The sequence below is a fragment of the Cebidichthys violaceus genome, unplaced genomic scaffold, assembly GCF_023349555.1.
Source record: "Cebidichthys violaceus isolate CVI_PGR_0920_01 unplaced genomic scaffold, fCebVio1.0.p SCAF_43, whole genome shotgun sequence".
Lineage (NCBI taxonomy): Eukaryota > Metazoa > Chordata > Actinopteri > Perciformes > Stichaeidae > Cebidichthys > Cebidichthys violaceus.
This window is the reverse complement of record NW_027176628.1, coordinates 495583-508937: the sequence shown is the minus strand read 5'-3', so window position 1 is coordinate 508937 and position 13355 is coordinate 495583. Positions and strand designations below refer to the sequence as shown.

General features: G+C 42.7%; 1 protein-coding gene across 1 annotated transcript in view; it reads left to right on the top strand.

The window, feature by feature from the left end:
• Positions 1–13065, top strand: part of LOC137886305 (multiple epidermal growth factor-like domains protein 11) — a 75007-nt gene extending 61942 nt beyond the window's left edge. Inside the window, exons 15-24 of the mRNA XM_068728713.1 lie at positions 3738–3866; positions 4220–4348; positions 5599–5727; positions 6522–6650; positions 6999–7232; positions 7537–7691; positions 8275–8344; positions 8867–8920; positions 10659–10871; positions 11908–13065. Coding sequence (XP_068584814.1) covers positions 3738–3866; positions 4220–4348; positions 5599–5727; positions 6522–6650; positions 6999–7232; positions 7537–7691; positions 8275–8344; positions 8867–8920; positions 10659–10871; positions 11908–12113 — 1448 coding nt within the window. The 3' untranslated portion in view covers positions 12114–13065. The remainder of the gene's footprint in view (positions 1–3737; positions 3867–4219; positions 4349–5598; positions 5728–6521; positions 6651–6998; positions 7233–7536; positions 7692–8274; positions 8345–8866; positions 8921–10658; positions 10872–11907) is intronic.
• Positions 13066–13355: the final 290 nt, after the last annotated feature.

The window sequence follows — 13355 nt, the reverse complement described above, 5'->3', positions numbered from 1 at the left end:
CATTTCTGAGCTTTGGTTTGTCCCACGAATCCTTCTTTCTTAATTAATGCAGGAATTAATCACCTTTTGATCTATATTAAAGGTGCAGTTACGCGACGCTGCTTCCGTCACGACTGCAGGAGTAGAACGTCGATTTATTCTGAACCAGGCCTCCACGGTCCTGTTTAATATGTAGAATAATAGGGACAGCACCGCGAAATGAATATAATTTAATATTTGTTTCACGAGTGATGTTTAAATATCACTGTTACATTCAGAACCAGAAGAAAACTACGCGTGCTGTTGTGTTTACTGACGTGGTCCTCCGGGGACACACAATCAGTAAACGCAGGGAGACAGGTAGAGAAGCAGGGACACAGTAAAACAGGCAGGCAGGTAGACAGGTAGAGAGGAAGACAGGTAGACAGGTAGACAGGAAGACAGGAAGACAGGTAGACAGGTAGACAGGAAAACAGGTAGGCAGGAAGACAGGTAGACAGGTACACAGGTAGACAGAAAGACAGGAAGACAGGTAGGCAGGTAGACAGGAAGACAGGTAGACAAGTAGGCAGATAGACAGTTAGACAGGTAGACAGAAAGACAGTTAGACAGGTAGACAGAAAGACAGGAAGACAGGTAGACAGGAAGACCGGCAGGTATGTAGATATGTAGACAGATAGATAGACCAGCACATAGACAGGTGGGTAGGTAAACAAGTGGACAGGTAGACAGGCGGGTTGGGAGACAGGTAGATAGACAGGTAGGTTGGTAGACAGGTAGATAGACAGGTAGGTAGGTAAACAGACAGACGGGTAGGTTGTCTAATCACTACATTGAGGCTGAATTAAATGATCGGACGGCTTATTAAAGCCACAGATAACAGATTGATTTGTTTTTCTATCAGAGCATTTGATTTATTGACTGATTGATTTGATTTAATTCCCACAAATAAAACAAGAAAGCTTTCTACAAACTATCTTCCTCACATATATTGGTTTGCTTCAGCATCACGCTGAAGTTAGAGCTCAAACTGATGATTTTAGTAGCATCGTGTCACAAATGAGCGCGTTATGAATGTTGACCCGTCACGTTTGAAGAAGGAGGATCAGGGAACAGCAGCTGTCTGGACGTTGGTCTCTGGACCGAAGAGTAGAACGGACTCCATGACGTCGCCGCGGAGTTTGGGCTAAAAGCTAACTGAGCGCTCAGTCGACAGAAGGCCGTCGGGGAGCGGCCGAGCGGTCTCTCTCCTCTAATTATCCCTGTACGCGTTGGTACGTGGATCCCTTTGATCCGCACTACACAGACGCTCGTCACACATTGGCTACTGTTACATAAGTGGAGGGGCTTCATTAAAGCATAACGATCTTTGGTAAAGATTCCCCTTCTGGGTTTTTACTCTGGCAGAGAAACAATATGCACGGCGGGCTAATGGCTCTTTTAAGCATAGACGAGCAGAAGCTGCTAATGAAGACGATACATTCTGTGCAACAGGTGGGATGTGGTGGTAAAATGTAAACGAGTAATGTAAAGTAATGAATATCTACATAGCTCATGTATATATATATATATACATACATATATATATATGATTTATTTATCTTATCTAAACATTAACTTGAGGAGGAAACAGCGCTCATGTAATTGTAATATTTAATGCAGATGACTACAAGCACACTGCATCTCGTTTTGTGTCATAACTACGCAGCGCAAACACTCGTTAAATATTCATAAGTGAGGTCACTTTAAATGCAAACTCATGATATTTCTTAGTTTTGAGCTGCTTTTAAACGTGTCGTCATCGTTCCTCTGCATCTGCTCTGGAGGAACACTGCAGGTGAACACTCTCAACTTAATAAACTCACACGTTTCAGTTAAGACCAAACCAGAGGAGCAGCAGCTTGTTCTCTGGGCTTTAATTGGCAATAATCAAGAAAAAATCCCCAGAGCACATTAATATGTGCTCGTCAAACGCTGCAGCGTCTGCGACTCATTATTTTAACGGTGTAACTGCATTTAGAGATCTGAATATATCAAAAGTTGTACATCCTTAAGCAGAAGGACGTGCATTCCTCTGAGATGATGAATGAACTTCTCTCCAGACCCGTTTTTCTCCTCCTCGTCCTGTTTTCTGCACAGACTCTCTCATCATGTCGGGAACAATCAGCCGTGATTAATCATTTCTGTTTCATATGAGGAGGTATGTTTCATGATTGCTCATTGAAAGAAGAAGTTGATCAAATTAAAGATAAGTACGGCAATAATAGTGATTAGCGTGAGTTAAAAGAGAAGGCCAGTGATGCTTCCTGTTCACTGAGTGCAGCACTCTTGAAAAAGAGACCTTTCATTTCCCTTTGAATCAAATCTCATTTAAATTATTATCTTAAGTTATTATTATTATCTTAGATTGTCTTTTATTCTAACGGTTTCCTGCCGCTTCTTGTCTCCCTCCCGCTCAGTGATTACGGCTTGAAATATTCCAATTTAAATATAATTCATCGATCTTTTTTTGATGAAAATTAAGAACAATTGAATCATCCCTCATGTATTTGTGTTGTAGTGTCCCTAAAACACGTCATTAGGACTGCGTGAGTCAAATGAATCTCTCGATGACATTAAGTACTTTCATTTAGCCACTACGTCTTTTTTAAGACACGTAGAAAAAGAGTATTTTATATCGTAGAACTAAACATTGTCATCTCTTCAGCTTGTGGTAAACACAGACAGTATAAGTATATTTTATTATATTTCAATGTATCTGTGGTAACAGTTATCTATTTTTCCAATTTGTAATATTTATTTTCCAAAAGGTGGAAACATGCACGTTACATAGAAACAAACATACCAGGAAGTAGTAACAAAGGTTTCAATTAGCTTATGCTACTCACTAGCGCTAATGCTAATCGCTAGCATGCTGATGCTGATCATATTGTCATGATTTTGGTTGGATAAGACTGCTGTAAAGGGTCTGTTATGGAGACCAAACGACATACAGTATGAACCCAAACCTAGTTGTGATTTAGATTTGACATGCAAGGCTTTGATATGCGCGCTAGTGATTAGCATTAGCGCTAGCTATGCGTATGCTAGCGATTAGCGGGTAACAGCTACTCTTCTCTAACGTACGTCACCTGCCTCCAGATCAGCTCATAGATAAATTAAACTGCATTAGATATTATATATTATATTTATAACTCAATGTGTAGAATTCTTTGCACTGAAACGTCGGACCCGAATCAAACTACAACAATACTAAATATACACACAAATGTTTTTTTTAAAGTACTCTTTAAAGTACCCTAGTGAGGGTCACTTTATCTTTATATACTTAATGTAGTACAGGGTATGACCAGAGCACGCAACAGTCTCTCTGTACCGATTCTATTCATTCTCATTGGTGAAACACACCTGTGTGTCACTTCATCAGGTGGTTTTTCACTGATTTACAATTTTTTATTTTTAAATCTCAGACGCAATAATTTAATTCCCCCGCATCATGTTTTGCAGCTCTACAGTTTTTGGGGATAATCTCTGTCTGTGCCAAATAGTGTGGCTCCTTGTAGGCCAGCTGCTATAACCAGACAACACAGGGATCTGGATCTGTTGATGTGGATCATCAGCGATCACCAGCCGCTATCGGCAGCAATACAGACCAGCGATGAGGGATCTTTAAAAGTGCGAGCGTTGTGATCCGGTGCGGCACTGTGACCGGCGGTTATTTAACCGTAGCTGTGTGTACGTGTGCGTCCCCCCCGCAGTGTGTCCGGGGGGGAGGTTCGGTAGAGCGTGTGCGGAGGCGTGTTCCTGCACCAACAACGCTACGTGTAACCCCATCGACGGCTCCTGTCAGTGCTACCCTGGATGGATCGGCGGGGACTGCTCCAAACGTAAGACGTCTCCTCCTTCACACTCTCTCTCTCTCTCTCTCTCTCTCTCTCGCTCACAGCACTTATCGACCACTTGGGTTGATCCAGAACCAATCAGAGGCAACTCGGAAAAAGAAATACAGGCAATTACTCCATTGGCTCTGACATTAATTATCCATCTGGCATTGAACAGAGCTACCACAATCACCTAATCACTTGTGAAGCTAATGAAAGCACAGACCGTCCTGATCTCTGTTACAGCCGGTCCTCAGGATGGTGACGTCTCTGTTGGTGTGTGTGTGTGTGTGTGTGTGTGTGTGTGTGTGTGTGTGTGTGTGTGTGTGTGTGTGTGTGTGTGTGTGTGTTGTTGGCAGCGTGTCCTCAGGGCTCATGGGGTCCAGACTGCATCCACACATGTAACTGTCACAACGGAGCCCAGTGCAGCGCCACAGACGGAGAGTGCGACTGCAGCCCTGGATGGACGGGACTCTTCTGCACTCAGCGTACGCCTCACACACACACACACACACACACACACACACACACACACACACACAGATCTAATAAGGGAAACAGTGATACACTCTCTGGCTACAAGTGAGAGCACATCATCGATTGGCTCTCACTTCTTGCAGCGGAGTCACAGAGTTCCTCTGGTTTCAATGTCTCATGCTTGCACCTCCATCTGGTGGCAGATAAAAAACACTACATCCTTAAAGACATTCATTCCTTTCTTTGATTCCTTCCTCTTCTGTCCTTCATCTTCGTCGAGTTCGCTGCCGAAGTAGCTTCCTAGTAGGTTTCCTTTGTTTCAGGAAACAAAACCATATTCTATAAAGTCGTGTTTTTCTGACCCCATCATTTTCTTAGGTCACTTTCACAGCTGTAGTTCAGTTCAGTTAGTTCTGCCAAGTGAAGCCGATGCTTCATGTGTTAAAGCTGCATTCTCTCTAGTGTCCACCAGGGGGCGACTCCTCTGGTTGTATAGAAGTCTAGTCTAAAATGACTCTACTTCTCTCTTGATTTATTCCCTCAGTAAACATTGTAAACATGAGTTTATGTCTCAATCTCTAGTTTACAGTCTTCTTCAATACAGCATGATGTTCATTTAGTACATTATGCTCCATTTAGAGTCAAAAACATAGAAGAATTTAGAAGCTTTTACGTGTCTTAAAGAAGGCGTTTAAATGAGACGACTAAACGTCGTCACTAGAACACTAGTCCTCTTTTAGTTTAGTGGTTTAGTGGTTTAGTGGTGTAGCCAAATTATCCAAACAAACAAAAAAATATAATAATAAGTACATATATACATAAGTATAAAAGGTCCAAACTGACCCAGAAACACATTTGACCTAATGGATGTTTACGACACACAGTTATGGCCACATCAGTATATTCCTGGGTTTGTCTACAACCTGTGTGAACGTCTTGTTCCTTGATTTGTTGGAGTCTGCTGCTGCTGCTGCTGCTGCTGCTGCTGCTGCTGCTGCTGCGTCACCACAAACAAGAAGGCCGACAGACAAACAACAACTCCAGAGAGTCTCCAGGAGTTTCTGTTGTTTAAATCTGCCTAAACTGAAAACTGGGTTTGGTTTAATCTGCACTGTGACAGAACAGATTAGCCATCCACAGGAAAGCTGCTTCCGCCTCCAGACTGGCGGCTCAGCTCTCAGGTCTGAAGAGCGGAACAGCTGATGCATGAAGAGCTCTTTCAGACAGCGCGACCGTAGTGAAGATGTAGGTTTCTCTCCAGGCTGTCCGACCGGTTTCTACGGCTCCCAGTGTGCTGAAGTGTGTCGCTGTCAGAACGGGGCGGACTGCGACCACATCGGCGGACAGTGCTCCTGCAGGACGGGCTTCATAGGACAGAGCTGTGAGCTCAGTGAGTGTTTGCACCGCCTCTGTACGGCAGCACACCTCTGCTGTTGTAGACTTCAGACTTCAGAGGTGGAGCAATGGGTCCGTCCATGTCACAGTATTCAGTATACTTCTTACTTACTTACTTATTTACATACTTACCTACTTACGTACTTGCATATTTGCATAATTACTTAGATATTTGCATAATCACTTACTTATTGACATAAGTACTTGCTTATTTACCTAATTACTTACTTATTTGCATAATTACTTACTTATTTACTTACTTATTTACATAATTACATACTTACTTATTTATATAATTACTTACTTACAGTGCTATCATGATATCAAATTACATGTGACATGATTTTGTCATATCGCCGACTGCTAATTATAGATAAGAGAAGGATCTTCATAAAACTAGAATACTCTCTCTCTCTCTCTCTCTCTCTCTCTCTATATATATATATATATATATATAATAAAGCCAAGTAAAATATAAAATTGAAGTCCTATACATTTATAATTCATAGTTATTAATGTAAAAAGTGTTTTGTTGGAACACAAGTATAATAACTACACAAAGTAAACACAAAAGATAGGTTGTCTGGTAATAAAGTGTGTTTTGTCTGGAGATAGTGGAGCCAGCAGCATTAAATACAGTTACTCTACTTGTTGCAGCAAAACAAAAGAGTTGCAAGTATAAATACCTCACATTATGTGTTCGCTCCGAGCCGTGAATGTAACGTGAATAACCTGTGACTGTGTGTGTGTGACTCTGTGAGATCTAACGACGCCCTGTTCACCCTCCAGAGTGTCCTGCCGGGACGTTTGGTTACGGCTGCCAGCAGCTGTGTGAGTGCATGAACAACGCCACCTGCGACTACGTGACGGGAACCTGCTACTGCAGCATCGGCTTCAAAGGCATCCGCTGTGACCAGGGTGAGAGCGGGAGGGACGGGCGCTTGATGCTGGTTTACATGTAGGCTCAGATGAAACGTAAACACACGAACACACGTTACTTTAGGATTCAGAAAGACAACTGGAATACCAGACATTCTATTTCTGTGTCCACGGGAGAACCAGAACCAGGACTGAGAGGGGCAGACTGCAGGTGTTCTGAAGGGACTCTGGTTCTCGGAAGCACTACCACTTTAGTCCACAGGGGGGCGACGAGACCAACACGGACAGAAAGTTCCTCATAGTAGCTTTCACCTGAGGAGTGGTTGAAGCTATACTGCCTGTTAGTTACCAGAGTTCAGGTGTTCACCTGTTCCCTGTGTCCCCCAGCGGCTCTGATGATGGAGGAACTGAACCCCTACACCAAGATCAGCCCGGCTCTGGCTTCGGAGCGCCAGTCGGCCGGCGCCGTCCTGGGCATCATCTTCCTGCTGCTGCTCATCATGGCCATGCTCGGCCTGGTGGTGTGGTTCCGCTACCGGCAGAGAGAGAAAGGCCACCACGTGCCGAGCGTCACCTACACGCCGGCCCTGCACATCAACTCCACCGACTACTCCCTCTCAGGTAAAGACCTCCGGATCTCTGGGTGCTTCGCTTTTTGTCCTCCAGGTGGTTTTTCTTCCTTCGCACATCCGAGCAGACCGGACCGCCTGAACTACGACTGGAGCTTATTCTTCAAGTGTTTAGCTTGTGAAATGTGGTTTCTTTTGTCTCAGGCTAAAGATGTTAAACTTACAATGACATAGCGTAGATAGGCGTAGATAGCTGGTGCGCTGTGTGTGTGTGTGTGTGTGTGTGTGTGTGTGTGTGTGTGTTGACGTTGTAGAGGGGGAGGATGTGTAAGAACATGTGCTGGTTGTGGTGACAGCAGGGCTGCAGTGCACAGGCCTGCTCTCCTCTCCAGAGTCCTCTCCCAGCAACAGCTCCGTAGGCCGATGCTTCTCCAACCCCAGCTACCGAACTCTGGGGCCCTGCAGCTACGCCGCCCACTACGCCAAGCCGGACAAGAGGGGCGTCGCCAAGGTGGGTTCAGAGGACCTTCTCACTCGTGCTCGTGCTGAACATCCGCGGGTGTGATTTCAGCTGCAGCGTGACGCTTTCAGGGATATTTATTATTGAAATAGTTTTACGGCGAACAGATTTTCTCACCTATCTTATCCAGTCAGTTTGGGTTTAATTTGTCCAGAGTTTAAAATAGGATTCAAATGTCATGTATTGTCTTTGTGCAACACAGGGAGGCTCACAACAAACACACAACAAACAGCAGAACATTCCTGTTGTGCGTTTGTTAAATTTGCGTCAAAAAGAACGTAAACAGCAGCACCGAAAACAGTTCTCCGGTCAGATAAAATGGCCGACGTCTTCCCATTTAAAAAAAACTCAACATGAGGAAAACATCGTCCTTCAGCTGTGACTGTGTTTGAGCACCAAGCACCGTGATGTGAACACTGGGTGAACAGAACCGCGCCGCGCAGTTCACCTTAAAGGAGCAGTGTGTGAGATTTAGTGGCCTCTAGTGGCGGAGTTGCAGATCGCAACCAAGTAAACGCCGCTGAGCTCAGCCCTCCACTTCCAAGTGTTTCTCACGCTCTTGTGTGTTTCCCAGGTGAAGAAAAAGAAGCGGCACAGGAACAGCGCTCCGGAGTGGGGGGCCTACTGTAACCTCAGTGAGATGGGTCAGTCTGCCTTCCTTCATTTTAGGGCGATCGGAACGACGGTCCAACATGTTCAAACTGCGCTTTTAAAGTTCCAGCTGATCACGGGAACATTTCACTTTTCTGGTGCGATGCATTATGAACAAAACATCTTTAGAATGAAATCATTCTGTTGTTATTTCATTGTATTCAATGAAACTATCCCCCGAAATGTTTCATTTAGCGTTTAGTAGTTTGGCCGTAAAGACAAATCATGTTTTTATGCCGTTTTGAATTACACATATGATGTTTGTCAATTTAAAAGATAAATATATGACATATATATATATATATATATATATATATATATATATATATGTCATATGTTTGTTTGGTGTGAAGCTGATCAGTGAACTACTTCTCTCGCCTCGCACAATCTACGTCACCAACGTAGCTAGACGAGCTACGTCGATCTATACTGATCCACAGTAACGGAGTACAAATACCAAATACTATACAAGAGTACACAGAAGTAGTGCTTTCTCTTCTCTGGTTTCCCTGCAGGTGTTTACTGCATCGACCGGCGCTACAGCTACCACGTGGAGCCGCGCTACAGAGGTACAGTGAGAGGGCGGAGTCATCCCGCGTGACCTCATCAATCCTCCGACCCCCTCGGCCAATCCTCTCGCTCGAGCGGTTCCCCTCGGCCAATGACTGGCCAGCTTGCATTTTGAACCTCATGCTGCAGTTTTTATTTTTCTAAACCAAATGTAAAATTATGTTTGACTGGAATTCACATGCGATCATATGTGAGGATAATAAGCAGTTCTTCTAACTCCGAGTCCTCAGAGGTTTATAGATGATCTTATTGATTATGTAGATTAGATTAGATTATAATAGAAAAACAGACTTTCAGGACAAAATGTGGGTTCTTGAATCACTTTTCTTAGTGTTGGATAATTTGAACATACGGCAGAGAAATACATCAGTATCCGGACATTGTCGGACTTTACTCTACTGCCAGCTACGGAAGCCCTGTGAGGTCAAATGAGCAAAAACAATGCAAAGTCTGATCTAAATAATTTTCTCTTATGACTTAAGAACAGGTGAAACAAAGTTTTGCCAGGATATTCAGTTACAATGAGGTTACATATTTTTATTTTTTTATTTCAAGTGTTGTAATTCTCATTTTGGCCACAAGAGGCTGAAGTTCACCACCAGCTCATGTTCTAAAATAGAACAAAATGCTTCAAGCTGTTTTTATTGGATTTTTAATTTCAAAATAAGGTTAAAAAACACCCCCCCCCCTCCCCTCCCTGTTTTAAAAGATAAGGGAGTATATACTATATTTATATATATATACAGTAATAGTAATACTAACATTGTTTCAGCTTGGATCACAATAGTACCACTATATGATTATATTGAGGTGAGTTCTTCTTATATATGGAGCTTGTGTTTATCGTGCAGGGAGATAAAAGTAACTTTGAGCTGCCAAAACGTATAAATATTATCTTAAAACCTTTTTATTCTCCTGTTGTTGAATCACAAACAGGAGAGAAACGTGTTCAGGTCACACTCTGACTTTAGTTTTTTAATAATTCAAGTTTAAACGAGGATGAGACGGCGCTGTGAGCAGCATGAACGACCCTCTGGGATCCACGCCTGTACCTGAATGCTCCGTGTCCTTGAATGCAGCGCTTGTATCTGATGTTGTTGATGTTGATCCAGTGTTTACATGTGTGTTTGTGTCTCTGCAGGACGAATCCGACTCCTCTGTGTGTTGTTCCTTCTCTGCTTCGACCCCATCACTCCCAAAACTCACCCGGGGGAGGGGGGAGGGGGGGGGGTCTCTCCTTCAATAACTGAATGCTGTCTTTCTTCTGTTTTACTGCTTTTGAATGTTGAAGTTGTCCTTGCAGTGAAACCTTTGTTGTCTCTAACATGTGTGTTTATTACAGGATACGATTACCAAATGTGGATTAATCCGCCGCTAAAAAATAGTCCCTAACAAACGCACTATTTCCTCCTGTTTGTTTGATTTTTTTTTAAAAACTACAGTTTTAAAAAATAGGATATTAGGAGACTCTTTAGAAGTTTAGAAGAGCTTTGGAGAAAGTTTGATTTGTTGACAAATGAGAGAAATGTAGAATGACGGCAGCTCCTGATATGATTCATAAAAACAAGGAGGAAGCAGAAAAGCTGCTTGTTTTAGCTTATTTTGATGAATATGAATACGGCGGCAGTGTGATGGAGAGCGTACAGTGGACAGACCTTCACTGACACTGTCTTATAACAGCTCCATGTGAGTGAGTCACAGAGCACACATGAAGGTTTGGCGCTCTTTGTCTTCCAGACTACATGAAGGGCTCGTTGTCCAGCACCTGCTCCCTCAACAGTGAAAACCCGTACGCCACCATCAACGACGCGCCCGCCGCCTGCAAACACTCCGAGAGCAGCTACGTGGAGATGAAGTCGCCGGGTCACCAAGATCACATGACCCACTGCTGCTCCGCCGCCATCGTGGCCACGACGACCACCGCGCCCGCCAAGAACGTCTACGACATGGGTAGGTTTACGACATGGGGGGGGTTAGCTTGTCACTGTTTTGATCACGTTTTCCAAATGTTATTCCCACATGAAGACATAGATATACTGTCTATATAGATATAGATATAAGTAAACTTAACCACAGAACGTAACATAAGTAAAGAATCAAAGAATTAACTTGAAGCAAATGACTGTAAGGTAAAAAAACAAAAAAAACATTTAAAATCAGAAAATACAGCATTAATTTAATCATTATAATAATAATAAATAGTTGGTCTGATGTAAAAGAGCCACCATAAAAATACTATATATTCATATTATTTTCCACGTTTACTGAGTTAAATCTTTTAACCAACATCAGTCCTGATCATAACTACCAAATATTTCTTCATTTTCAGATTTTTAAGCCTTCATATTTGTGTTTGTTTATATAATGCCACTGTTGTTTTTTATGGTAGAAAAAAAACACAGTTACGTCAAAAGATTAGCAACAACATGGATTTTGAAGCAGTGCTCCATAATACAGCAGTGATGCCCCTAGTGGACACCAGGAGAATAACATGTATTAACTCCATAATACAGCAGTGGTGCCCCTAGTGGACACCAGGAGAATAACATGTATTAACTCCATAATACAGCAGTGGTGCCCCTAGTGGACACCAGGAGAATAACACGTATTAACTCCATAATACAGCAGTGGTGCCCCTAGTGGACACCAGGAGAATAACACGTATTAACTCCATAATACAGCAGTGGTGCCCCTAGTGGACACCAGGAGAATAACATGTATTAACTCCATAATACAGCAGTGATGCCCCTAGTGGACACCAGGAGAATAAGACGTATTAACTCCATAATACAGCAGTGATGCCCCTAGTGGACATCTAGTGGAAGAAAAGAAGCAAATCGCCACGTTTGAGATAAGAATGAAATGATAAAGTTATCAAAAATGATGAAATTGACTAACTGAAATGCCTCCTCTCTCTCTCTCTCTCTCTCTCTCTCTCTCTCTCTCTCTCTCTCTCTCTCTCTCTCTCTCTCTCTCTCTCTCCCAGAACCAACCATCAGTATCGTGCAGGGAGCCGGCTGTGTGCTGGTTCCCAGTTACCCTCAGAACCCGTACGACCTGCCCAGAAACAGCCACATCCCGAGCCACTACGACCTGCTGCCGATGCGCCCGAGCCCGTCCCACAGCCACAGCCTCACCCTGCACAGCCACAGCCCCCCGCTGCCCGGCAGCCCCACCAGCTCGCTGCTCTAGACCCCCACCCGTCCCAACCCGTCCCAGACTGGACTGGATACTGGGACCAGTGCTCCCAGGACCAGGAAACCGGTGTGTGAGAGAATCTCCCTCCTGCAGTGCTGTGGCTGTTTGATATTTTATCACTGTATTATATCCAATCAATACTACATTATTTGTGTTGTATTGTAAAGTCCCTCCCATCAACGTCAACAGAGGGAAATATAAACGCACACTAAGTGTTCCCTTTCCTCTCTGGTACGCTAACGGGCGTCAGAAGAAGGGAAGTCGAGGACGATGGAAAGGAAAAACAAAGACTGAACTACTAATGTAAATGTATGTGGGTGGGATTGTTGAGACTGAGGCCCACTTTGGATCCACCAGACCTGGACAATGAGGAAGCACCACACGGGCATTACGTCTCCAAACCTGTACAGTGTGAAGCCTCTGGTCAGAGCTACACTACCTGTATGATTCTGGTATTTTTACACATCGTTTCTTATTTCCTGTTTACATATTTAAGGATCCTGATGTGGATCCATATTTTCTCTCTGAAAAGTTATCTTTTTGTATGTACTGTAGACAGAGTACACTTACTGTAAACTAGTATTTATTATTGTGATTTCTTTTCTTTTCTTGTGTCAAGCTGTTGTCTTCTACCATTTATGAATATTCAACAGTTTTCATGTTCATAGAATCTCTTTGTAAAAACAATTGTTAAAATGTGACCAAAAAAGTCATAGTATAATATATAATAAAAAGTAACAAAAGTGCCAAATATAGTATGCAATAAAATAGTAATGTAAAAGAATTAAAAAAAAAACCTTCAGTGCTGCTCTTTAGACTTTTAAACACTGAAACTATTCTCCTGAGCTTCATCCGGGTCACGTGACATTCACAGAGGTTTACCAAAGTACCCTCAATATGGAGCTAAATCCAGGTCAAAAGTTTTGATCATTTGAAAAAATTATTTGAACCTGAAAGTTCAAGTTGTGGTCTTGAACATTGAAAAATACAACAATGTATTCAAAATAAAAATAAGTGAATGAAAAGTTTTTTTGGGTTGAATATAATTTTGATTTAGTTCTGGAATTTTTTTAATACATTTATTTTTTTTTATTTTAAATTTTCATATACATTTTGATATTTGAGGTCTTGTATTTTTCAGTTTCAGATTCTTTTTTTTCCAGTTCAGGCTTTTGACCCTGATCTAGCGTGGGGGGCGTGGCTTCAACTGAGAAGGGCGTGTCATCATGAGTGACA